This window comes from Cimex lectularius, unplaced genomic scaffold, assembly GCF_000648675.2.
Source record: "Cimex lectularius strain Harlan isolate CLEC.00 unplaced genomic scaffold, Clec_2.1 scaffold8, whole genome shotgun sequence".
In the NCBI taxonomy this organism is placed as follows: Eukaryota; Metazoa; Arthropoda; class Insecta; order Hemiptera; family Cimicidae; genus Cimex; species Cimex lectularius.
In genome coordinates this window covers 1,132,058-1,156,630 of record NW_019392656.1, presented here as the reverse complement: position 1 = coordinate 1,156,630, position 24,573 = coordinate 1,132,058, and the positions used below count along the sequence as shown (strand labels likewise).

At 35.7% G+C, this 24,573-nt stretch overlaps 3 protein-coding genes across 3 annotated transcripts; 1 reads left to right on the top strand and 2 right to left on the bottom strand.

The window, feature by feature from the left end:
• Nucleotides 1–403: 403 nt before the first annotated feature.
• LOC106669616 (72 kDa type IV collagenase) lies at nucleotides 404–7,543 on the top strand. Its single transcript, XM_014399199.2, has 8 exons — nucleotides 404–460; nucleotides 3,687–3,868; nucleotides 5,912–6,023; nucleotides 6,096–6,209; nucleotides 6,290–6,436; nucleotides 6,579–6,737; nucleotides 6,801–6,949; nucleotides 7,020–7,543. Exons 2-8 carry the CDS (start codon nucleotides 3,767–3,769, stop codon nucleotides 7,038–7,040), a joined length of 804 nt encoding a protein of 267 aa, XP_014254685.1. The 5' UTR covers nucleotides 404–460; nucleotides 3,687–3,766; the 3' UTR covers nucleotides 7,041–7,543.
• Nucleotides 7,544–8,885: 1,342 nt separating this feature from the next.
• On the bottom strand, nucleotides 8,886–11,079 carry LOC106669761. The gene is made up of 2 exons (XM_014399458.2): nucleotides 9,312–11,079; nucleotides 8,886–9,254 (listed from the first exon to the last, which is right to left on the bottom strand). Exons 1-2 carry the CDS (start codon nucleotides 10,978–10,980, stop codon nucleotides 9,151–9,153), a joined length of 1,773 nt encoding a protein of 590 aa, XP_014254944.1. The 5' UTR covers nucleotides 10,981–11,079; the 3' UTR covers nucleotides 8,886–9,150.
• A 590-nt stretch (nucleotides 11,080–11,669) lies between these two features.
• On the bottom strand, nucleotides 11,670–24,271 carry LOC112126176 (mucin-2-like). The gene is made up of 5 exons (XM_024224745.1): nucleotides 24,248–24,271; nucleotides 23,710–23,852; nucleotides 23,584–23,645; nucleotides 13,319–17,677; nucleotides 11,670–12,770 (listed from the first exon to the last, which is right to left on the bottom strand). Exons 2-5 carry the CDS (start codon nucleotides 23,750–23,752, stop codon nucleotides 11,670–11,672), a joined length of 5,565 nt encoding a protein of 1,854 aa, XP_024080513.1. The 5' UTR covers nucleotides 23,753–23,852; nucleotides 24,248–24,271.
• Between the last annotated feature and the right edge of the window lie 302 nt (nucleotides 24,272–24,573).

The window sequence follows — 24,573 nt, the reverse complement described above, 5'->3', positions numbered from 1 at the left end:
AAACTTTTTTTTAAAGTAGTTTTCTTCAAAACTGCTTTTTTAGAAATATTTTAAAAATCACGAAGTTATACAATTTGATAATGATAAAGTCACATTGTACCAACTATTTTTAAAATGTAAACATATATAATGAATGTAGTGATAACGAATTGCTACTGTAATTGTCCATAACATTACATCTTTAATCTATCATTTCACTATAAAATTATTACATAAAATTATCGTCGCTTTATATAATAAGATACGGTTAACTCTTTGACAACTTATTTTTATTGAGGGCTAAAGACTCCCTTCTTTTGACGTTATAAGGTTTAATATTCAATTTACGCGGGATCATAAAAAGTTCATTCATAATGCTTGACGTTCCTAATGGAATTACACAGTTCACTTCTCTCCAATACTATTAGAAGAGAGTCGTTCAGTTCATTAAAGCTTTAGACGCGAAGACAAAGATATTGAAGTAAGTATTCTTTCGTACACTAGATATTTTGTTTGTGTAATGTTTTACTAGTTCTATCATAAATTTAGAGTTGTTTTTAATTGTTACATAGATAGATACTTCTATACTTAAATTACATAATTAACAAACAGATAATTGAGAAAAGCATTACTTCACGGATCGAAAAGCCATCTGTCGGAGGTTGTTGGCAAAATAAATTACTCGTCTTTATAATAACTGATATTGTAGAATGTAAAAAATAGATAAAAATCTAGGGAATCCTTACGTAACTTATGAAAATATTAAACTAAAATTTAGGTGAAAATTGTTGAGATGAGTCCCGGGGGAACGAAATAACGACTCAAGTGGTTAGAGCACCGGTGTATCGAGCAGGCCGTGGGTTCGAGTCCCGCTCGTAACACTGATTTTACATTTCAGCCACATTTTACGTAAAAATGATAAATCGAGGACCAGCTAAAAAAAGTATGAAGTAATATTAACATGTGAAATCGCACCTATATCTCAAAACCATACCGGGCATACCGTATCCGGATATGGTTATCTAATCCATTGAAGATTTGAAGAGATTTTTCTCATTCCAAATCAACAGCGCCAAAATATGAAAAAGCGTACTTTACTTAATATTCGGCCACGAATGAAGTACTTGCTCAACAGCAAAGATTATACTTCCTCCTGGAATTTTCCTACGTCCAAATGTCTCACCTCATGTCGAATTTTAAAAAAACCAACGGGGTTCTGTCAGGTTGAGACCTTCATAGCTACATTTCTATAAGTTAAAAAATACCGTGTTGAATCTAAGTCACTTTTTCCAAGATTCTTAAAGTATTCGCTGAAGCGGGCATTTTTCTAAACAATTCTCCCGTTGGTGGGCAATGTAATTTTTAAAGGACAAATAAATGACTTCCATCCAAGAGGATACGTTTATAACTATGTTCTCCATGAGGATAAATTAAGTCAGGTTTCCGGAAAAGAGCATGCCAGTTGGCAAAGCATGATATTTTGCTTTACTACCTCAGCCGCCGTAGTGCTAGAAAGTTTTCCTTCTTGGCTTTCCATTGATTGATTACAGATGATACTGATGGATATTAGAAAGTTGGTTTGCGCTGCCCAGGTTTGTTGTACCCTTCTTAGTTCCCTAGTTCAATACAATCGAATCGATCCTTCTTATAAGAAGTATTGGGTCAATGGCTGCCCCTTCTGCAATTCCATTCCCAGGGTTTTCTTTGCATCCAAGTTATATCTCCATTGCGCGGGTTGCTTCGCATTCGAAGATGATGTGGGTGGCTGTTGCTTCCTCCTCATTGCTTAATCTACAAAAGGGATCATCACTGAATATGCCCATGGTGTGTATATGTTTTCACCGATGCCGGTGACGGGTAAATAATCCTATCACCCCTCCAAGTTTGGCCCTTTCCAATTGCAGTCAGTTTGCCAGTCATGGTGGGGGTTGTTTTAACATAAGTTTACTTTGTCTAGCGCCCCTAGAGTTTATCCACTTCTTTTGTCTTTTTGGAATCCATTGTCAGATGGGGGATTTTGTTTTTGCTATCCCAAGATTAGGTTGAGGGCTATAAATATGGTTATGCAGATGTTCCTCTAGCCAGTGTGTCTGTTTTTTCGTTACCCAAATTCCCTTGTGACCTGGCACCCAAGATAACAAGTTGTCGAGTTTCCCCAGGGTTGCATATTTTAGATGCATTCGAGTTTTGATGTGATTTTTTATATGCTAACTTTAATAGCTCCCAGGCTATATGATCTTATGGGGATTTTTGGAAGTGTTTGATCTATTTTAAGATTTTCTAGGGTACACGCATTGTAGGCATGTATTTGTGCTTGAAAAACCAAAGTCTACTTCCCTAATGAATTTGATTGCCCATGTTTTGGGCTTGTACATTTTCAAAATGGAGTCGCAATGTATACATGAAAAGTGATACAGTAGTTTTCTAGATTGAGTGCGTAATTTAGAGTTGGAATAGACAAAACTTTCTAATAAAACTTCTTTGCACTTTTTCCATTATCTCGAAAGATTGAAAGCTCCATGTAGCATAATAGCATAATTTGTAGCATAATACAGCTTTACACATCGCGTTAAAAATGGTAAACGTCGTTTTCAGGGGGCTTATATTTTGTAAAATCTGGTGTGACCCGGTTTTATTTTAAACTATTTTAATTATTACTAAGTATGTTTCACAATTTATTTAATATAATAAAATCTTCGAAGATGAATGAACATAACAATATAATATTATATAATTACAATATATTATGTAATACAAACAATATATGACTAAAGCTCTAAAAACACTTGGGTTTATTAATTCACTATTCAACATTTTTAAAAAATATAGGAATATTGTAACTACTCTTTACCTTTTTTGTTCGATCAATTGAATTTTCATCTATTGTCTGGTCTCTTCACTTCTCTGCTCAAATGAACAGTACCGAAACTGCTGATGCTTTCTTAGCTACTGTAACTGGTTTTTGAACCACAATTTAATTGCGATTATGATCTCATAATGTCCTTTCTGAACATTAATACTCTAGAGGCAAGAAGAACTAGGTTTGACCGTGTTTTTCTCCACAATTTATTACATAACTTTATGTCAAGCCCTGGGCTACTTTCCTATGTAAAGTTCAATGTCCCTAAATACCAAATTCGTAATTTATCATTATTCAATGCCCCTCACTTCTACACTAAACACCAGTTCCAATCTCCCATTAATGAAGCGAACAGGAAATTCATTAATATAGATTTATTTAATACTAGTCTTGCAGATTAAAAACAGTTAAAAAATAAATAAATAAAAATAAGTTAAAAATGTAGAAAACATTAAATTTTTTAAAGTAATATTGTAAATTAATTTGCTCTCTTTATATATAATATCATATTATAACACTAAAACTATCATGACTATGTCATATTACTTTTGTATATATATAAATAGTTTATCTGTATGCTATGTGTTTTAGGCTATCAACCTGTGTATATAAATATATAATAAAATACATAATATAATATATATAATAGATAAATATAAATAGTACATAAATATATAATATAATATACTTTTTACGCCAAAAAATGTTTAACCGTTGGATTCAATGAATAAACGAATAAAATAATGAACCAAAATATTATGTGTGCTTTTGAAGATTTTTGTCTGAATCAAATCTATAGTAAAAATTGACAACTTAAGATAAAAGATTCAACCTAATTTCTTTTCAGGATTGATACACAGACACAATCCAGTATTGTATTGTTCAAATTACAGGAGTAATTTGATAACTGATACAATTGTAAAAACGATGCTGCTTAGTGGATGTGCAAAGCTGAGTCTAACTGTTTTCATTTTACAAGAGATTTCATCCGGATTAACAGCCCCTGTTTTACAAAAAGAGTTTTCAATTGTGAGTCAGCAGTGATATTTTATACAGGTCCGGCAGTCGATTATGTACAAATGCAAAAAAACACACAAAAAACAAAAACAAATAGAAATGATAAATGATGGAGTGAGTGTGGTATTCAATACTTTTTAAAAGGCTAGTTCCTACTCACAGTAAGTTGTTTTGCAACGATCCGGATTTCGAGCTTTTTAGCTCATCATCAGGTTGAAGGACTTCTACAATCTGATGATGAGCTAAAAGGCTCGAAATCCGGATCGTTGCAAAACAACTTACTGCGAGTAGGAACTATCCTTTTAAAAAGTAATAAAAAAACAAAAGGAATTTTATATTTATAAATTTCATCTTTCTCTCAAAATAAGTTATAATTCAAAATATTGTCGAGAGTTCACAGTTATACCCTGAGAGGCAGAAAAAGTGGCTACCCTCGTTTGTTTAGTAAATACTTGCAATCGTTTCAATTTTTTTTTTGTGTACTGAATATTTTAAAATAAAAATATAATTATCTAGACAAATAAAAAAAAATTAAACTGAGTAAAACAATTTTACCAAAAATATTGTTAGGAAACTACGAAGAAAATATTCAATTCAGTATGGAGTATTTCCTTCTTTTGCGTTGATCACCGTTTGCATTCGAGTTGGCATATTATGAGGTTTTGAGGGTAGTGCTTTGGAATATTTTCATACTCCTCCAGCCATTAATTCCTGCAAATTCTCTGGCATCACAGGACACTTGTCCTTCTCCAAACCCTCTGTCGGCCGTCAGCCTTAAACAAAACCTTGAATCATTCAAAAACAAAATTTTATTCCAATCTTGCTCAGACCAATTGATGTGATTTCTTTCAAAACTTAACCGAGCTGTTCTGTTGCCTTGTTAGAAGTTCTAGATCAGTGGCAGGCATTCTCGTCCTTCTGAAAGTCTTCTCCTTACAATGAGTAAACTGACATTAACATTTCTAATTGGTTGAATTGCTTGATCTCAACAGCGATAAAATGTCGATTACGAAGTATATTAAAAACAATAAAACGATCGAGGGGGAGGCCGCAACGATTTAGGCGTGGACATGGCGTTCATCACTGTAAGGTAAAGGGCCCGGGTTCGAATCCAGCGGCCCAGCATTCGAACCCGAAATCCTCCTTCTGAGTTTTGACACCGTGGCGACCTAATCTATGCCTTCTTTAGTAACCTCCAGTATCTTGGTTAGGGATGGTTAGGGGGTTTGTTAGCGATGGAAGACCCTTCGAACAATTGTTCTGGGAATGCTTAGCACAGTGGCTACATACGCTTGACTTCTTCCATCGTCCAGCAATGGTACGATTCTAGCCAAATCGCTTAAAACCAACACCCAAACAAATTTGAAACTGAAAAACGTACAACTTAAAAAAAATCAACAAAGAAGAAATTGACTATTCAAAGATTTATTTACAAAATCCAATTGTAAACACAAATGGGAAATTTTATCTGAGTTTTATTTACCTCTAATAATACGGACCAAATATTGCTGCAAGATAATCAAGGGAGGATTGTCTAAGAGATTATTGAAAATATTAAAGGTGGCCACTTTTTGCCTCTCAGTGTATAAAATAGACGATCACACTATAATTAATTTCAATTAATTAATCTTTGTGTAAGGTGTTGGTTGAGATAAAAAAGTCAGTGTCACGAGCGGGATTCGAACCCAAGACTTTCGGCTAAATACAACGCTGCTCTACCATTTGAGCTATCATGACTTCGATCTACTCGGGCACCAACTTCCCACCTCAACCCACCTTTCCCTACCTAATTTTCCCTCCTTTTTGCCATTTTTCAGATGGGAAGTTAGTATCCGAGTGGATCGAAGTCACGATAGCTCAAATGGTAGAGCAGCGGTGTATTTAGCCGAAGGCCGTGGGTTCGAATCCCACTTGTGACACTGACTTTTTTATCTCATCCAATGCCTTACATAAAGATTAATTAATTGAAATGGTCAAACGGACCACGAAATCTAATGGATTTAACTATAATTAATTTTGCGAAGAGATTAATTATAAAAATTTTTACTATCGTAGGACTATCTGATAAAATATGGCTACATTTTAAAAAGTAAAAGTGATGTTAATGAAGATGACTTTCGTAAGGGTCTAATTAAATTCCAGAACTTTATCGGTGCAAGTCCTACAGGTATGATTTCTTTTAAAGAGAAACTTATTTGACTTTGTTAAACAATTTTCACTTCAAAGTTTAATTATTTAGGAAAACTGGATAAAGATACTCTAGAGGCGATGCATTGGCCTAGATGTAGCAATTCAGATGTAAAAAGACAAAGGATGCCAAAGAGGAGTTTTCAAATGGCAAGGATGTTTCAAGGTATGAAATTCTTAAATTAATTGTTGTAAAGTTATTTAAAACTTCAACTCTTTTCGCACTTTTCATGTTTTAAATCGTAGGAACTACATGGTCTGCGAAAACTATTTATTACAAGGTGATAACATACCCACTCACACTGGATAGAAATGTGGTGGACAGTGAGCTAAAAAGGGCTTTCAATTTGTGGAGCTCAGTCACCAAACTTAAATTTGTGCAAATAGAAAAAGGTAGCGGAAGAAATTCTTTTGGTATTGCAACCAAAATATTTTAATTCAGTTTTAATTGTGCAATCGAAATCAATAAACGAAACAAGTTTAAAAAAATCAGTTATACGAAATATTAATTTTTTAATTTATTTTTAAATAATAGGAAATTATCACATTGGGATAAAATTTGTCAGCGGTAAACACGGTGACAATACTCCTTTTGATGGCAAGGGCGGTGTCCTGGCGCATGCATTTTATCCAGGATACGGTGGAGATATGCATTTCGACTTGGCCGAAAATTGGACTGCTTTTACACCAGAAGGTAGACTAAAAGTTTTTTTTTTTTTTTCAAAAATTTTACTACTCTAAATATGAATATAAATAGGAAGTAACTTCTTTCAAATCGCTGCTCATGAATTGGGTCATTCTTTGGGCCTCAAGCACAGCAATAATAAGAAAGCAATCATGGCCCCGTTCTACTTTGGGTATACGCCAGATTTTTCTTTACATGCAGAAGAAGCTAGAGCTATTCAGGTTTGAACTGTTTTGAAAATCTAACTGTGCAATAATATTTATAATTGATTATTTATTTTATTGTTTATAGATATTGTATGGCATTAAATGAATTGGAAATCAGAAGAACTACTGTCTGTGTAGTTCAGAACGATACATAACAAGCTCACTATGCAATTCGCAAAACGGATCTTTCATTTGTAAAATAAATTGTGTCTGTAAAATATCTTTGTCTTCTACAATGTTGTATTTAATTATAATATAATTAAATATATTTTTGAAAGTAAACATTACATATATTTTCTGTGATTAAGTAATAACTTACGATGAGCAGACCCCCTTTTTCGCAAAAAAATGGAAACAGATGAGAAAAGAGAAAAAATATGCAAAAGAAGGAGAGTTTTCGATGAACAAAAACCGTGGAAAATTGAAAATGAACGAGGAGTTCGATAAAAATAGGGTGTTTACCTGGTTTGCTTTTTCAAATGAAGGCGACATAGATATGCTGGAATTCCGGCTCGAATCCACCAGTTTTTCCCCCATTAGAATTTCCACCTCTATGGAATCATGCTTCAAAAATTGGACAGTCTGGATCTACAAAAATATCTAAGAATTGATTCTAGCAACAAAAGTTATTAAATTGTTATGAATTTCGAATTCAGTATATGTGCGGACAGAGCTGTATCATTTCAACAAGAAGTCTTCTTTGCATGGAGTATGATGGGTTGAAACAACCATTTTTGGACAATGATATATCAATAAACTTTTTTATGAGGCTACCGACAATGGAGTCATAACAGCCTCCATCTCAACCAAAGCCTTAGATAAAAAGAATAATTAAGTGATATATTCACACAATACACAATAATTATATCTACACACATGCACACAGTGAGTAATTACATATAATATTTACAATACTTACAGATGTAGAAACACCCCAATATTAAATACAATACTGTATAAAACAAAACAACACTGAATCCCTTAAAAATCGGAACAGGGGCACAGCTACAAACTCTCGTAGGTTTATGTCGGGTGCCATGCCTACTCGCTCCATTTAAGTGGCCAAGGCGTGGTACTCCTCGACCAAGTGTGACACACTGAACAACCTTTCTTTACAGCGGGACACCTTCACGGGGTTTGCCTCCAAAGCAGGTGTCAGTGTGTCAATCAGAGGTGAGCGCGAACCCTTTTTTAATTGACATGCCAACGTTTTTATAACGTTCTTTATTGCTCGTACAGGGTCACTTGGCCGGATCGCGGTGGTTCTTTCTGGAGGGCAGACGTCCCAGGATATACCTTGTTCTCCTTACATAATATTTAGATGAACAGTTTTGTTATTTTATGATTTCAATATATAGGGAGTACGCGGGGTGTACATTTTTTGTAGTTTTAGGGCCGGTGAACTACATTGGTCATCGCCAGGCCTTTCTTCCTTAAATTTGCATTTCTTTTCTTGTCTTTCTCGCGTTTTAAACCTTCTAACTTCTTTTACTGTTTCTCCAGCCAAGTTACGATGTTTTGTGATATATCGGTAACCAACTCTCTCCTTTATTTTATCCTATTCCTCGCCTCCCTACCTCAGGGTCTCGTCAATTGTTGATAAAAAAATACCAATACACAGAAACACAAAGACAAGATAAAAACACAATAATCCTGTTAGCATTCACACTACCTCATAGTACACGATTCCACGGGGTAATTCCCCCCTCCAATCACGCTAATAAATCACATTCATACACCGGACTTCGTTCGCACTAGAGAGTATTCCACCAGTTTGTCTCCATGGCTGGTTCAGGACTAAAGGAGAGTAGATTAGTGACCGTTTTAGAGAGATTAACGGATTTTAATAAAGAGTGAATTTATAAGAGCACAACGTACAGAACGGAGATTTACCTTAGACTAGTAAAAAAAGTAGACAAAACACATAAGTGAAAATTAAAAATGGCGTTTGGAAAAAAGGACATCCCACGCACTCTATTGATTGATTAGAAAATACATTTAATACACATAATTTTAAAAAAAGTTGGTACAAGAAAATAAATGTATTCTGGCCTAAACAATATGAATATTGAAATACCTTTTTCGATATCACAGTACGTATTATTGCATGTATCATTACTGTACTTACAAAATCACAATTAAAAATTTAAACTTTTACAACATTAAAAAATTTTTAGCAAATAATATATAATAAATAAATATAGATACAATCATTTTTAAAGGCAAAGAGCATCTGCATAATAATAACAAGGCAATAGCACCACCTTGAATCTATCCTTGAGAACAATAAGCATCGGGCACAGTTTGGAATCGATCTCTCCTGTAAAATGAACAAATGAAAAAGTGAAATAAACATGACTGAAATGTCTTGACTTACCGAGGATATTTTCATTGATCCCAAATTCAGAGGTGAAGATATGAGATCGACTATCTGGAACAACTGATAACGACTTTTTAAGAGCCAATGCAGAGTGAGTATCATTCATTTTTCGTTTGAAAGGAAATACGACCTTCTGAAGTATAACATGAATTTTTTCAGTTCTTTTTTGGCTATTGTTAAATGAATTTGAAGGAGGTATAGTACTAGTTATCAATTCATTTACAACAGTAGTGGTTTTCGGTTCATTTGTCGATGGATATGATATATTTTGGAAAAAATCCGTTGTAATCTTGTGATGGTCAAATGTCACAGTAGTTTTACGGTTTTCTTCAGCTTTTTTATTTTCTGACGAAGTATTAACAAAAATAGCTACAGTAGGATTTGAACTAGATAATCCATATGATGTAGAACCTTTATAACTGCTTAGGTCGTGTGAGGTGTTATATAAAATCGTTACATTAGGGGAAGTTATATTATCATTTTGAAAAGGCGTATTTGAACTAGGCAATCCATATTTTGTAGGGACATTAGAAGTGTTCAGTTCTTGTGAAGTTGTGTCAAATAAAGTTGATTCATCGGTATAAAATTCACTCCCGACAGATTCCATTGCCGTGATGGAGGACATTATACTATCATTTTGAACAGGCGTTGTATAATAAGTAGAATAACGATCTGAACTAGGAAATCCATACGATAAAGTGACCGTAGAGGTGTTCAGTTCTTGTGAAGTTTTGTTAAACAAAGTTGGTGCATCGGTATACAATTCACTCCCGACAGACTCCATTGCCGTGACGGGGGACGTTATACTATCATTTTGAACAGGCGTTGTATAATAACTGGTAGAACTGGGAACCTTACCAAGAAGGTGTGTGAGCAAATCGAGATTGTCCATTATTTGTCTTGCCCAGTCAGGTATTACGTGTCGGCCATTAGTGACTGGTAAGGCAGACATACCTGGCATCGGTCGGCTAGATGATTTAAATCCATCTGCGTATTCAAATTTTGTTGAAGGAGTAGAATTTTTCTCTTTATCTACAACTTTTAATAAGACTAGATTACTGACAGTCATTATAGAAACTGTTGCTCGCCTGATATTAACATTAGAAATACCTAGAGGCCTAGGCGATGGACTGATTTTTTTAATTGTTATAATCGCACGTTTTTGTTCATTTCCAAACATAAAATCGATTGTTAAGGTCGAGTTATTAACATCTTCATCCGCAGCAATTATACTAACAGGAATTCTGGCACTAGTTATGGCAATTGAGCCAGGTTTAACAGTAATATTCAAGAACCTTTCAGCAGAAGAGTAGTTACTTTCATTTATAGTGATATATAGTTGTTCACGTTTATCATCTATTGAAAGACCTACGATTAACCCAGTCATTTCAAATGAAATACCAATTGATGATTCTAATTTTGGCAGTTTAGTTGTACTATAATGAGAAGGTGAAATTATATTTGTTGTCTTAAATCCATCACCAACAGTATGAATTTGAGACGTTTGCAATGGCGTGTTAGAAGGCTTGGCAGATTTTCCATTCTGTGCGTACTTAAATATTATTGGCTTTCTCCGAGTCGATGGAAAAGATGTCACCTTCGTGAAAGCTTGGCTATCTGTTTTCAATGCATCATCCAACGTACGATTTTTTGCTGAAGTCCACATTCCATGTGATATATGGAACGGCGTGTATGACGGGGTTGTCGTTAATCTATTGTCGTCGATATTAATTTTAACTGGCTTTCTCCGAGTTCTAAGTGTAGCCGACAANTTAAATGGTCTTCTGCGAGTTCTATATGTTACTGGCATAGTCGTCTTCTTCGCATCGTCAGGCGTCTTACTGCTTGGGGCACTCATTTTTCGTGAAGGCGTTGCATAAGTTGTTAATGACGGAGTGGTGGAAGTCCCTTGTTTGATGATTTTAACTTTAAATGGTCTTCTGCGATTTCTATATGTTACTGGCATACTCGTCTTCTTCGTATCGGCAAGCGTCTCACTGCCTGATGAACTCATTGTTTGTGAAGACGTCACGTAAGTTGTAAATGACGGAGTGGTGGAAGTACTGTTTTGGATGATTTTAACTTTCAATGGCCTTCTCCGAGTTCTATATGATACTGCCATCGTGCCCAGAGGAAATGTGATATGTGGTGGTGAAAAATATTGAGATGAAGTAGACGTAAGCAGTGGAGCCAAATTGGAGTTTTCTTTTGTTAGTGTGTTCAGTAGACGTATTACCCACGGAGGTCGCCTACCTGTGTAATCATATTTATTCACTGTTAGACGATCATATGGCGTTGTCATAGAAATTGAGGTCAAATTATAATTTCCTTGTGCAATCGACTTTAGAAAATTGATTACCCACTGTGGTGTCTGTCGCCCTCCTTTTGATTGTGGTACGGATGGAACAGTGTACAAAATCCCACTACCTGATGTCTTGGCTGACATACCATCGCTNATGACAAAGTTACGTGGAAAGGTGATTGAGTTTCCCGAGATGTTGAAGCTACGGTTTCTTTGTAAATTGGTTTATTCTCAGTCGATTTACGTTCATATGGCATTGTCGTCGGAATTACGGTCAAATTACCGGTTATTTGTCCAATCGAATTAAGAAGATCGATTACCCACTGTGGTGTAGGTCGCCCTCTTTTTGTTTGTGGTATGGACGGAAGAGTGTACAAAATGCCACTACCAGAAGTCTTGGATGCCATACCATCGATACCGTGGGCTGATGATGAAGTTACATGGAAAGGTGTTTCCCGTGCCGAAACAGACGTATCTTCGTAAGCAGGTTTATTTGCCATCGTTAAGGATGGTGACGTAGGAATTGTAGTAATATTTTCATTATCATTTCTTGACCGCAGTCGGGCACTCTGAGGAGTACGTCGCGTAGCTTTCGATGTAGCGGTGGATACGACATTGTACGACCTCTTATTTCCAATAGTTATCGATTTCTTGATGTACTCAGGTGTCCTGATTATTCCGTGAACCTCTGTTGTCGGAAATAATGTTACGTTGTCTTTATTCTTTTCAGACTTATTGGAAAGATGAATAATCCAGTTGGGTGTAAATATCCGCTGGGTTCGCAATCTGGATGAATGGACATTGAATAAACGTTTTACACAGTGCTTCATCATCAGTGAATCATCCAATGGGACTGGCGGTGTTTCACGAGAAAGAAAGTTTTCTTCCTTATTATCCGCTACGTTGAAATAAAAATTACTCTCGACAGTGCTCGGTTCGGATAGAAATTTTTCACTGTCGGGCAAGGTGTTGACTGATGCGTGGGTAATTGGATAGCTAGTTGTTCTTCTACTTTGTGTTGTTCCTTTTGTTACAAGGAATAATTTTACAGGTTTCTTTAATCTCTCCTTTGTACTTCCTTCTGAAATGAATGGAGTGCCACTAAAAGATGTGGTAGGTTCGGTTGTATGTACTTCTTCGCTTTCAGGTGACACATCGAGTGACGTTTTTCTTTCGTCTCTCTTTTGTACGTCCTTCTGAAATGAATGGAGTGCCACTAAAAGATGTGGCAGGTTCGGTTGTATGTACTTCTTCGCTTTCAGGTGACACTCTTTTGTACGTCCTTCTGAAATGAATGGAGTGCCACTAAAAGATGTGGCAGGGTCGGTTGTATGTACTTCTTCGCTTTCAGGTGACACATCGAGTGACGTTGGCAAATATGTTGTAGCGACAATCGCCTGGGTAGTTGTTCCTTTCTTTACAAGGAATAATTTTACAGGTTTCTTTCGTCTCTCTTTTGTACTTCCTTCTCTTCGCTTTCAGGTGACACATCGAGTGACGTTGGCAAATCTGTTGTAGCCACAATCGCGTGGGTAGTTGGAAAGCTAGTTGTTCTTCTAGTACGTTTTGTTCCTTTCTTTACAAGGAATAATTTTACAGGTTTCTTTCGTCTCTCCTTTGTACTTCCTTCTGAAATGAATGGAGTGCAACTAAAAGATGTGGTAGGTTCGGTTGTATGTACTTCTTCGCTTTCAGGTGACACACCGAGTGACGTTGGCAAATCTGTTGTAGCGACAATCGCCTGGGTAGTTGGATAGCTAGTTGTTCTTCTAGTTGGTTTTGTTCCTTTCTTTACAAGAAATAATTTTAGAGGTTTCTTTCGTCTCTCTTTTGTACTTCCTTCTGAAATTAATGGAGTGCCACTAAAAGATGTGGCAGGGTCGGTTGTATGTACTTCTTCGCTTTCAGGTGACACATCGAGTGACGTTGGCAAATCTGTTGTAGCGACAATCGCCTGGGTAGTTGGATAGCTAGTTGTTCTTCTAGTTGGTTTTGTTCCTTTCTTTACAAGGAATAATTTTAGAGGTTTCTTTCGTATCTCTTTTGTACTTCCTTCTGAAATTAATGGAGTGCCACTAAAAGATGTGGCAGGGTCGGTTGTATGTACTTCTTCGCTTTCAGGTGACACATCGACTGACGTTGGCAAATCTGTTGTACCCACAATCGCGTGGGTAGTTGGATAGCTAGTTGTTCTTCTAGTTGGTTTTGTTCCATTCTTTACAAGGAATAATTTTGCAGGTTTCTTTCGTCTCTCTTTTGTACTTCCTTCTGAAATTAATGGAGTGCCACTAAAAGATGTGGTAGGTTTGGTTGTATGTACTTCTTCGCTTTCAGGTGACACATCGAGTGACGTTGGTAAACCTGCTGTAGCGACAATCGCGTGGGTAGTTGGATGGCTAGTTGTTCTTCTAGTTTGTTTTGTTCCTTTTTTTACAAGGAATAATTTTACAGGTTTCTTTCGTCTCTCCTTTGTACTTCCTACTGAAATGAATGGAGTGCCACTAAAAGATGTGGTAGGTTCGGTTGTATGTACGTCTTCGCTTTCAGGTGACACATCGACTGACGTTGGCAAATCTGTTGTAGCCACAATCGCGTGGGTAGTTGGATAGCTAGTTGTTCTTCTAGTTTGTTTTGTTCTCTTTTTTAGAAGGAATAATTTTACAGGTTTCTTTCGTCTCTCTTTTGTACGTCCTTCTGAAATGAATGGAGTGCCATTAAAATATGTGGTAGGTTCGGTTGTATGTACTTCTTCGCTTTCAGGTGACACATCGAGTGACGTTGGCAAACCTGTTGTAGCGACAATCGCGTGGGTAGTTGGATGGCTAGTTTTTATTCTGGTTTGTTTTGTTCCATTTTTTAGAGGGAATAAATTTACAGGTTCCTTCCGTTTCTTATTTGTACTTCGTTCAGACGTCAATTGAGTAAAACTGTCCACTGTGGTAGGTTCTGTTGTATGTATTTCTTTTTCCTGCAGTGACATGTCGAGTGATGATGGTGAATCTGGTTTACCACCAATCGCATGGGTAGTCGGCTGGCTCGGTGTTCTTCGTGTATACGGTGTCCATTTTCTTACAACGTATAAATCTACAGGCTTCCTTTGTATGTTCTGCGTACTTCGTTCAGACGTCAATTGGGTAAAACTATCAGTTGTGGTGGGTTCGGTTGAACGTATTTCTTTTTCTTCAAATGACCTGTAGAGTGACCTTGGCGAATCTGTTGTAGCGCTAATCGCGTGGGTAGTTGGATGGCTAGTTGTTCTTCTGGTTTGTTTTGTTCCTTTTTTTACAATGAATAAATTTACAGGTTTCTTCCTTTTCTTTTTTGTACTTCCATCTGTGATGTATGGAGTACCACTAAAGGCTGTGGTAGGTTCGGTTGTATGTACTTCTTCGCTTTTACGTGACACATCGAGTGAAGTTGGTAAACCTGTTGTAGCGACAATCGCGTGGGTAGTTGGATGGCTAGATGTTCTTCTAGTTTGTTTTGTTCCTTTTTTTACAAGGAATAATTTTACAGGTTTCTTTCGTCTCTCCTTTGTACTTCCTACTGAAATGTATGGAGTGCCACTAATAGCTGTTGTAGCTTCGGTAATATGTACGTCTTCGCTTTCAGGTGACACATCGGGTGCCGTTGGCGAATCTGCTGTAGCGCCCGTCGCGTGGGTAGTTGGATGGCTAGTTGTTATTCTGGTTTGTTTTGTTCCATTTTTTAGAAGGAATAAATTTATAGGTTTCTTCCGTTTCTTTTTTGTACTTCGTTCAGACGTCAATTGGGTAAAACTGTCCATTGTGGTAGGTTCTGTTGTATGTATTTCTTTTTCCTGAAGTGACATGTCGAGTGATGATGGTGAATCTGGTTTACCACCAATCGCATGGGTAGTCGGCTGACTCGGTGTTCTTCGTGTATACGGTGTCCATTTTCTTACCAAGTATAAATGTACAGGCTTCCTTTGTATGTTCTGCGTACTTCGTTCAGACGTCAATTGCGTGAAACTATCTGCTGTGGAGGGTTCGGTTGAACGTATTTCTTTTTCTTCAAATGATGTGTCGAGTGATGATGGGGTATCTGTTGTAGCAAGAATCACTTGGGTAGTTGGATGTCTACTTGTTCTTTTGGCATATTGTGTCCCTTTTCTTACCAAGTATAAATCTACCGGCTTCCTTAGTATGTTCTGCGTACTTCGTTCAGACGTCAATTGCGTGAAACTATCTGCTGTGGAGGGTTCGGTTGAACGTATTTCTTTTTCTTCAAATGATGTGTCGAGTGATGATGGGGAATCTGTTGTAGCAAGAATCACTTGGGTAGTTGGATGTCTACTTGTTCTTTTGGCATATTGTGTCCCTTTTCTTACCAAGTATAAATCTACCGGCTTCCTTAGTATGTTCTGCGTACTTCGTTCAGACGTCAATTGCGTGAAACTATCTGCTGTGGAGGGTTCGGTTGAACGTATTTCTTTTTCTTCAAATGATCTGTCGAGTGATGATGGGGTATCTGTTGTAGCAAGAATCACTTGGGTAGTTGGATGTCTACTTGTTCTTTTGGCATATTGTGTCCCTTTTCTTACCAAGTATAAATCTACCGGCTTCCTTAGTATGTTCTGCGTACTTCGTTTAGACGTCAATTGGGTGAAACTATCTGCTGTGGAGGGTTCGGTTGAACGTGTTTCTTTTTCTTCAAATGACCTGTCGAGTGATGATGGGGAATCTGTTGTAGCAAGAATCACTTGGGTAGTTGGATGGCTACTTGTTCTTCTGGTATATTGTGTCCCTTTTCTTACAAAGTATAAATCTACAGGCTTCCTTCGTATGTTCTGAGTACTGCGTTCAGACTTCAATTGGTTAAACCTATCCACTGTGGAGGGTTCAGTTGTATGTATTTCTTTTTCCTGAAGTGAAATTTCGAGTGATGATGTTGAATCTGGTTTGACGCCAATCGCATGGGTAGTTGGCTTGCTCGTTGTTCTTCTGGTATATGGTGTCCCATTTCTTGAGAAGTATAAATCTGCAGACTTCCTTACTCTCTTCTTTGTACTTCCCTCCAACTTCAAATGAGTAACATTCGTGACTGTATTCGGTTCGTTTCTCTGTATTTCTTCTCCATTAGCTGACATGACAGCTGATGTTGGTGAATTAGTTGTAGCATTATTCATTATGGTTGTTGACTCTCTAGTGTACCTCGAATATGTTTTTTTATAGGAAATACCTTCATCTCCTGTAATATTTTTTAATGCGCCTGATACTCCCGCCGTTGTCGGAAGCAAGGTTGTATTATAATTCCCAGCCAATTTAAGAGATCCTAATGTAGTCGTTAGTAAATGTAACCAAGTATAATTGAATTTTGTCAGTTCTATTTTTGTTGGTAAATCATTGGTTTGTAGTCTTCTCCATATTTTTACCTTTTTTTTCCTTGGAGCACGATATCCCATCTTTTTGGTTGATCTATCAGGTTTTATTTTCGTTTGATCTACTGTTGTTTCCATTGATGTTATTTCTTTTTTCGACATGTGGGGTTTTGATTGTGTCTGTTCAGTTTCATGATCTGACTCGTGGAAATTAAAGTCGAATTCTTTTAAAGTAATTTGTCTCTTTTCCAGTTTTTTCATCTGTGATTTTAATTTATCCAAAGTTTCTATTGTAGCTGATTTTATGTTTCCATTTTTGTTTTGTTCTAATTGTACATTTTTCATTGATCTCTTACTTCTTAAAGTTATGTAATTTTTCTGTTTTTTTCTTTCTACTGGTGTTGAATTAATGCTTCGAAATTCTTTGTCTGTTTTTGTTGTATTCGTATTGTTTACTATGTTGATTGTTCTTTTAGCACGGAATTTTGAATTCTGATTTTCACTGGTAATGTGATTAAGCTTGTGCTGCAGAGTCATCACTAATGATGTTTTATTTTTCGGCCAATTCGTGAAAACTTGTTTAGATATCCAATAAGTTCCTTGTGTAATATTTTGTGATCTGAGTGAAATGAGCAGTTTCTTCAAGTCATCGTACGTTTCAAATTCTGTTAACTGCATATCCCGTTTTTGGCATTGCATAGCTGCTCTCCACCAGTTCACCTATTACATTTTTGTTGTAAAGTACATTTCGACATAATCATCAAATATCTAATAATCTAGTAAAATTTAAATATAGGCAAATATGTTTATTGAATTTAATTTAGGAAATTTAAAAAAGTAAAAGCCATATTGTTATAAGTTCATCGCCATTGGTGTGAAAAGTGATAAATTATTGTTAGCTGTGCATTAGTTCTACAAGTATTAAAATGTTCAGAATGTCATATTTCTTTAAAATGTCTATATAACAGCAAACATAGAACCCTCCTTCACAGAAGCTTTCAAGCTGAAATCGTTCCATCAACACATACGCTTTAGAAAATCTTCAAAGAGGTTACCCTGACAAACAATCCTCAAAGGATCTCATAGCCAAGCAGCTATTAAACCATTAACACATAAAAAAATCCCATCATAATTAGTCAGTGAATGCATGAAAATCTCCAAACTCCAAAATGATGATTTCTTGAGTTCCAGAAATCAAAGGAATTTGGGGTAATTGAAAGGCAGACACACTGATCAGTCGAGGATCTGCTAGACTTGGGCTTCCCTTTTTATTCAGCAGACCCCCTCATTCAAGTATTTAAAATTAGATTAAAATAGATTCTAATATATAAAATTAGATATTTTATTTTAGATAAAATTAGATAGTAGATAATACTATATTGTAGTTTGTAGTTATTAAAGTTTTATAAATTAGCCAGTCCATTCTTAATTAGGTCATGAAGCGGGATATCGCTATGAAAACAAATGTTAGTTTGTCATAATTAACTTTATTTAAAAAGTCTGGGACCCAGAAATCAAATTGGACAGAACGAAAGCAATAGGTAGGTAAAACTCGGGCCAAATTCAAAAGTAATAATTTAGTAAGTAGCTACCCAAACATTAGTCAGCATACAAAGACTTACAAACCTATGTATCACAGGGGTGATGAGAACAACCCCTACAAACGCATTAGAAACTTTGCTAAACCTACCTCCACTGGAAATATTCATACAAGGAGAGGCTAGGAAAAGCTCACTTAGGCCCCAGAAACAATTAAATTGGAAAGGATCCTGGAAACAATCTTCACAACTTCCTATAAAGTCTCAACGGACTATAAAGGAGAGGGAGAACACAGGAGAGCGTCAAATACAATGATATGGTACACAGATGACTCCAAAACAAACGAAGAACCAGATCAGGCGTTTTCTGTACAAGCGCAAAACATGAGCAATCAAACTCATTAGGGAAGTACACTTCGGTCTTTCAAGCTTGTGGTAGGCATTGGCTTCAAGCCATCAATGCTTGTACCCTGGAAAATCTTAAAAGAGGTTAAACTTACAAAAAAATCCTCATAAGATCAGAGAGCCAAGCAGCCATTAAAGCATTAGCATGTAAAAGAAGCATATCAAAATTAGTCAGTGAATGCATCTCCAAAACCTGGGGAAACACAACAACCTGATGATATCTTGGGTGCCAGGGCACAGGGGAATTTTGGGTAACGAGAAAGCAGACAGACTGACCAGAGGAGAATCTGCAAGACCATACATAGGCCCTGAACCTATTCTTGGGATAACAAAAACAAATATAGAATCCTCCATCGCAGAATGGATCCAAGCAAAACAAAAGGAGAAGTGGATAAACTCTAGCGGTGCTAGACATAGTAAACTTATGATGCTACCGAGACTGGCAAAAACACTGCTGTAATTGGAGAGGGCCAAACTCAGAGGAGTGGTAGGACTACTAACCGGTCAATGGCATCAGAGAAAACATCTACCCAACATGGGCATATACAGCAATGATCCCATTTGCAGATTATGTAATGAGGAGGAGGAAACAGCCATTCATATCATCTTCGAATGCGAAGCAACATCACAATGGAGGTTTAACCTAACATATGGAAAAAACTTAGGGAATCAAACTGCAGCAGCAACAGTCAATGACCTGATACTTCTAAGAAGAAGAATGGATCTTGATGATGACCTAAGGAACTAGGAAGGTACATAAGCTAGAAAGCTGCAGTGCCTGGGGAGTACAAACCCCGCTTCCTCGTATCCTTTTCTACCATATTATGTCATACCAAAACTTTTTATTCAGCGGACCCTCTCATTCAAGTATTTAAAATTAGATTAAAATAGATTCTAATATATAAAATTAGATATTTTATTTTAGATAAAATGAGATAGTAGATATTCTTCTATTCGAGCAGTTCTCCTGACGGAGCCAAAAATGGAGGCAAGTATCGCACAAGAATCATCCCGAGCCATACCTATTTGGCTTATGTGTGCAAAAATAAACTTAGAAGAAATAGAAATAGAAATAAAAAACTTTCATTTTCAATATTTGTTGTTATTAGTTTGTTAATTTTATTTATTCATTCTACGTTCATTGATTTTTCTCAAAGTTCATAGTTAGGGAATCCCCATGCTAGACCATTATAGGCCTTGAACCTATTGTTGGGATAGAAAAAACAAATACAGAATCCTCCATCCCAGAATGGATAAAAAAAAAAGAAAAGGAAAAGGGGATAAATTCTAGAGGTGATATGGTAAGCTTATGTTGAGAACCCTCTAATAATAATAATATAATAATAATAATAATGCTTTATTAAACATAAAAAAAAGAAAAAAGACAATTTAGATTTCAAAGCATTTAAGGCCATGGATCTTGGATCCGTCTGCCAGAGGTCATTGATTAAACAATCAGAAACGAAAAAATACACAATAAAATAAAATAAAAGTTATAGCCTATGCAATAAAAAGAAAAAAAAGGAGAAACAACAACTGCCAAAATGTGAAAGAGAACAGAAAAACAGGTTATACAATAGAAATCAAAAATTAAACTCATTAATTAATTCATATCTGTAATTCCATGCATGCCTAGCGTAACGAATTAAGGGCCGCGAATGAGCCACTCAAAAACCGTAGCAGGTCAACCCTAGGGAGAGTGAAACATCCAAGATGCAACAACCGAATCTCACCCAGGGATGAGCACTCCGCCAAGAAGTGGGATACAGTTTCAATAGAGTGTGAATTACACAAAGAACAGATTCCCAATTCCCCTCTGATCCAAACAGCCAAGTTTAAGTGCAAGTTCTCAGCTTAAATAGCCATCGCAACTCATTGAGACAAAGACCGTCAAAATTATCTTCATGTTGGTTGAACAATGCAGGAGAAATTTGTACCTCCTTGTAAAGTGTGAGATGTGTAGATGCTTGGACACGTGACCGGCATTCTTCGTGATGTTGTTTATTAATTTGATTAATAAGAATTGAAAAATGATTGTCAGTCACAGAGGTTGTCTAAGGATATGAGGAAAGGCAAGTTGTACTTTTCAAACAAATATTTCCAATGAGCGAACCAAGAAATATTAGTCTTTATGACTGCCAACGATGTTATTTTTGTGAATCTAGTATCGGGATACATCAGAACTTTCACAATATAGGAGTAGTGAAGCTTAAGTGTATACACCAAAATTAAATCCAAGTTGGTCTCTAAATATAATATATAGTTTGGTGTACCAGATGGTAATGTGAACAACTTTCTTACAAAAAACGTTGCACTTTTCTATTGCTTCAAACCTCTGGTATCCCCACATTTGACAGCCATAGCACAGAATTGTACGACTTATCGCCTTAAAAATATTATACTTGACTTTAATAAGGATAGTTTCTTTGAGTAGGAAGGCTGACCATGTGTTATTTAGACCTAATTTAGCCACTGACGCTTTCCAAGAGAAGTGTTGTCCAAGAGAGTCTCGGTGTAAATATGACTCCTAAATAATTATATTCATTTACAATCTCAATGAGATTGCCCCTGAAAAAAAAGCGATCCAGAGAACTCAACCTACCCCCTCTCCTAAACACCATGATTTTGGACTTCTCTAAATTAACTGTGAGGTTCCACTGTTCACAGTAATGTTCAAATAGTTTGATATTTCTTTTTAAGCCAGTTGCACATCCGATAGGATAACTATATCGTCAGCATACATTAATATTTTAATTGACCTATTACCTATATGAATTCCACATTCCAGGACATTTGGTAGGTCATGTAAAAAGAGAGCGAATAAGATTGGGCTCAACTGGCAACCCTGACGCACTCCACAATGCACTTTAAAAAACTCTGAAATACCCTCCTTACAACGCATACTCGCATAAGTCACAGAGAATAAGGATTTTAAAGTGTTGACCATCTTTGAGGAAAATCCTAAGTCATTGAGTTTAAAAACAATCCCCGATGATGTACACCATCAAAAGCAGCTCTCAAATCCACAAAGAAGCAATACGTCTTCTGCTTTGGTTTCAACAGTCTTAAATTGACTATGTTGGCCAATACTGACAGATTGTCACTAGTCGAGAACCCTTTTCTAAACCCCATTTGACTTTCACCTAGAAGACCGTTGGCATCAACATAAACTTCTAACCTTCTGAGCAGTAAGCAAGAAAAAATCTTGGCCACACCATTCAGACATGAAATGCCTCTGTATTTAGTGTGATCATTTCTATCCCCTTGTTTAAAAAGAGGGAAAATGTTCGATTCGCCAAATGAAGAAGGGACTGAACCATATTCATAAACATAGTTATAAAAACAAAGGAGATGTTCTTGGAATTGACGTGGAGCATATTTAAAAAACTCATAAGGAATTCTATCTGGTCCCGCTGCCTTGTGATCTTTTAACTTCTTTTGTACCGAGAGTAGTTCCTCAAGTGTGAATGGTGCATCTAGAGAGCAGTTAAAAATCATATGTTGTTAAGAACCCTCTAAAAAACTGTCAAAATTATTGTTACAATTAGAAAGTGCTAAACTCAGAGGAGTGATAGGACCATATACTGGCCATAATATGAAAATATTCAATAATGACCCACCTTTATAGGTTATACAATGAGGAGGATAGAAACGGTCACTCGTGTCATATTCGAATGTGAAGCAACCGGTCAATGGAGACATAACCTGGGATACAAAGAAAACCCAGGGGTATGAATCGTAGCAATGATAGTCAATGATCTAGTTTTCTTTAAAAGAAGGAGTGAATCGACAGAATGAACTAAAGAACTAGGAAAGTACAATAAGCCAGAGGCTGCAGGCTTGGGGGACCTTTTTTTTATTTTTTTAAAAATTTTTTAATATACAAATGGCAGTTCAAGCATGAAGGCCTTGTGTTTTCAAATCAGTAGGGTAAGAAAGATAAGAAGCCAATCAATTTTTAAGCTGGAGGATTTAATGTGAGCAGAAAAGTTTAATTAAATTAGCCTTTTCATTATATTAATTAAATCAAATAACTTAATTATTTAATTTCATTTGTTGTTGAAAACAACACCAAGGTCTTGAGTAACAGTTTTAAAAGAGAGAAAATTATACAATAGAGAGAGTTGTTGCACAATAAAAGTTGTTTGAAACTTGAAGTTGATAAAAAGTTGGAAAAAGAGCATTTTAGAATATAGACAAATATTATATGTCATGATTGTGAAAATTAAATAATTAAATAAAATAATTAATTTCGTTTGTGGTTGAAAACAGCACCAAGGTCATGAGTAACAGTTTTAAAAAGAGAGAAAATTATGCAATAGAGAGAATTGTTGTACAATAAAAGTTTTTTGAAACTTGAAGTTGACAAAAAGTGGAAAAAAGAGAGCATTTTAGAATATAGACAAATATTATATAATCATTGGAGATTGTATAAATGTCATAATTGTGAAAATTAACTTAAATTTAATGTCATTTGTGGTTGAAAATAGCACCAAGGTCATGAGTAACAGTTTTTAAAGAGGGAAAATTATACAAGAGGGAGAATTGTTCAATAAAAATTGTTTGAAACGAGTTTGCAAAAAGTTGGGGGGGGGAGAGAGCATTTTAAATATAGACATATATTATACAATCATTGGAAATGTTATGATTGTGAAAATTAAAAATTATTTGACAACGTCTTACCCTTTTCTTTAAAATGGTGTACTTTTTACTATGTGCATTGTCTGCAAACCAGTAGGCGAAAACTGCAATATTAAAATTCAATGTTTAGTTTTTATATTTGATAACTGATAGCAAAAGATTAATTACCTATTTGCAAAAGAAACAATCTAAATACTGGATAAATGATCATTTTTTTACTAATGTCACCAAACAAATTATTTTAATGACGTCCATGCCCAATTAGTTCTTCTTAACTAGATTACGAGATGTTCCATCTTTACGTGTTTCATCTGACAAAATTTATTAAAACCACTATTAAAAATTTGTTATTACACCATTCATCAGAACGAAGTCCTGTTAAAGTTAAGTATCAGTAAGTCCTGTTAAGTATAAAATATATATATATATTTTTTTTTAAATCGTCAAGTTTTAAACAACTTCTTTACCACAAAAATTTTTTTTATTTTTATTATATACATTCAATCAAAATGAACAATTATTAAAATAGGAAATCGAAAAGGGAAATTTGTGACATGGGTGATTAAAATCAAGGTAGCTCAAGTGGTAGGGCTTTGGAGGATTTATCCGAAGATCATGGGTTTGAATCCCGCCTATGTCACAAACTTTTCATTTTGAAAAATTGTGTATAATTAATTTAATAAAAATATGTAAATGTCTTATTTACCTCCAGATTTTAGAAATATTAAATGTCGTACAATTTAAAATGTCCTTTAAGCTCATTGCGGAAATTTTCCAAAATAATCACTCAGCTTGTCCGTTACGATCGTTATTTTAATCTCCTATTCGATGAGAATGTTTCTTCGCTTTAAATAATCTTACGGATATTCTTCTGTAAAAAGATAAAATCAGCTTTTTGAAGTATACAACGAGGGGGCATTCATGAAAAAAATATATTTTACATGATTCATAGAGTTGCCGTGTAAGAGATACACAATCAATTTGAGTTTTTTTATCAAAGCAATTGGACTATGTATATTGATTTTATTTCTT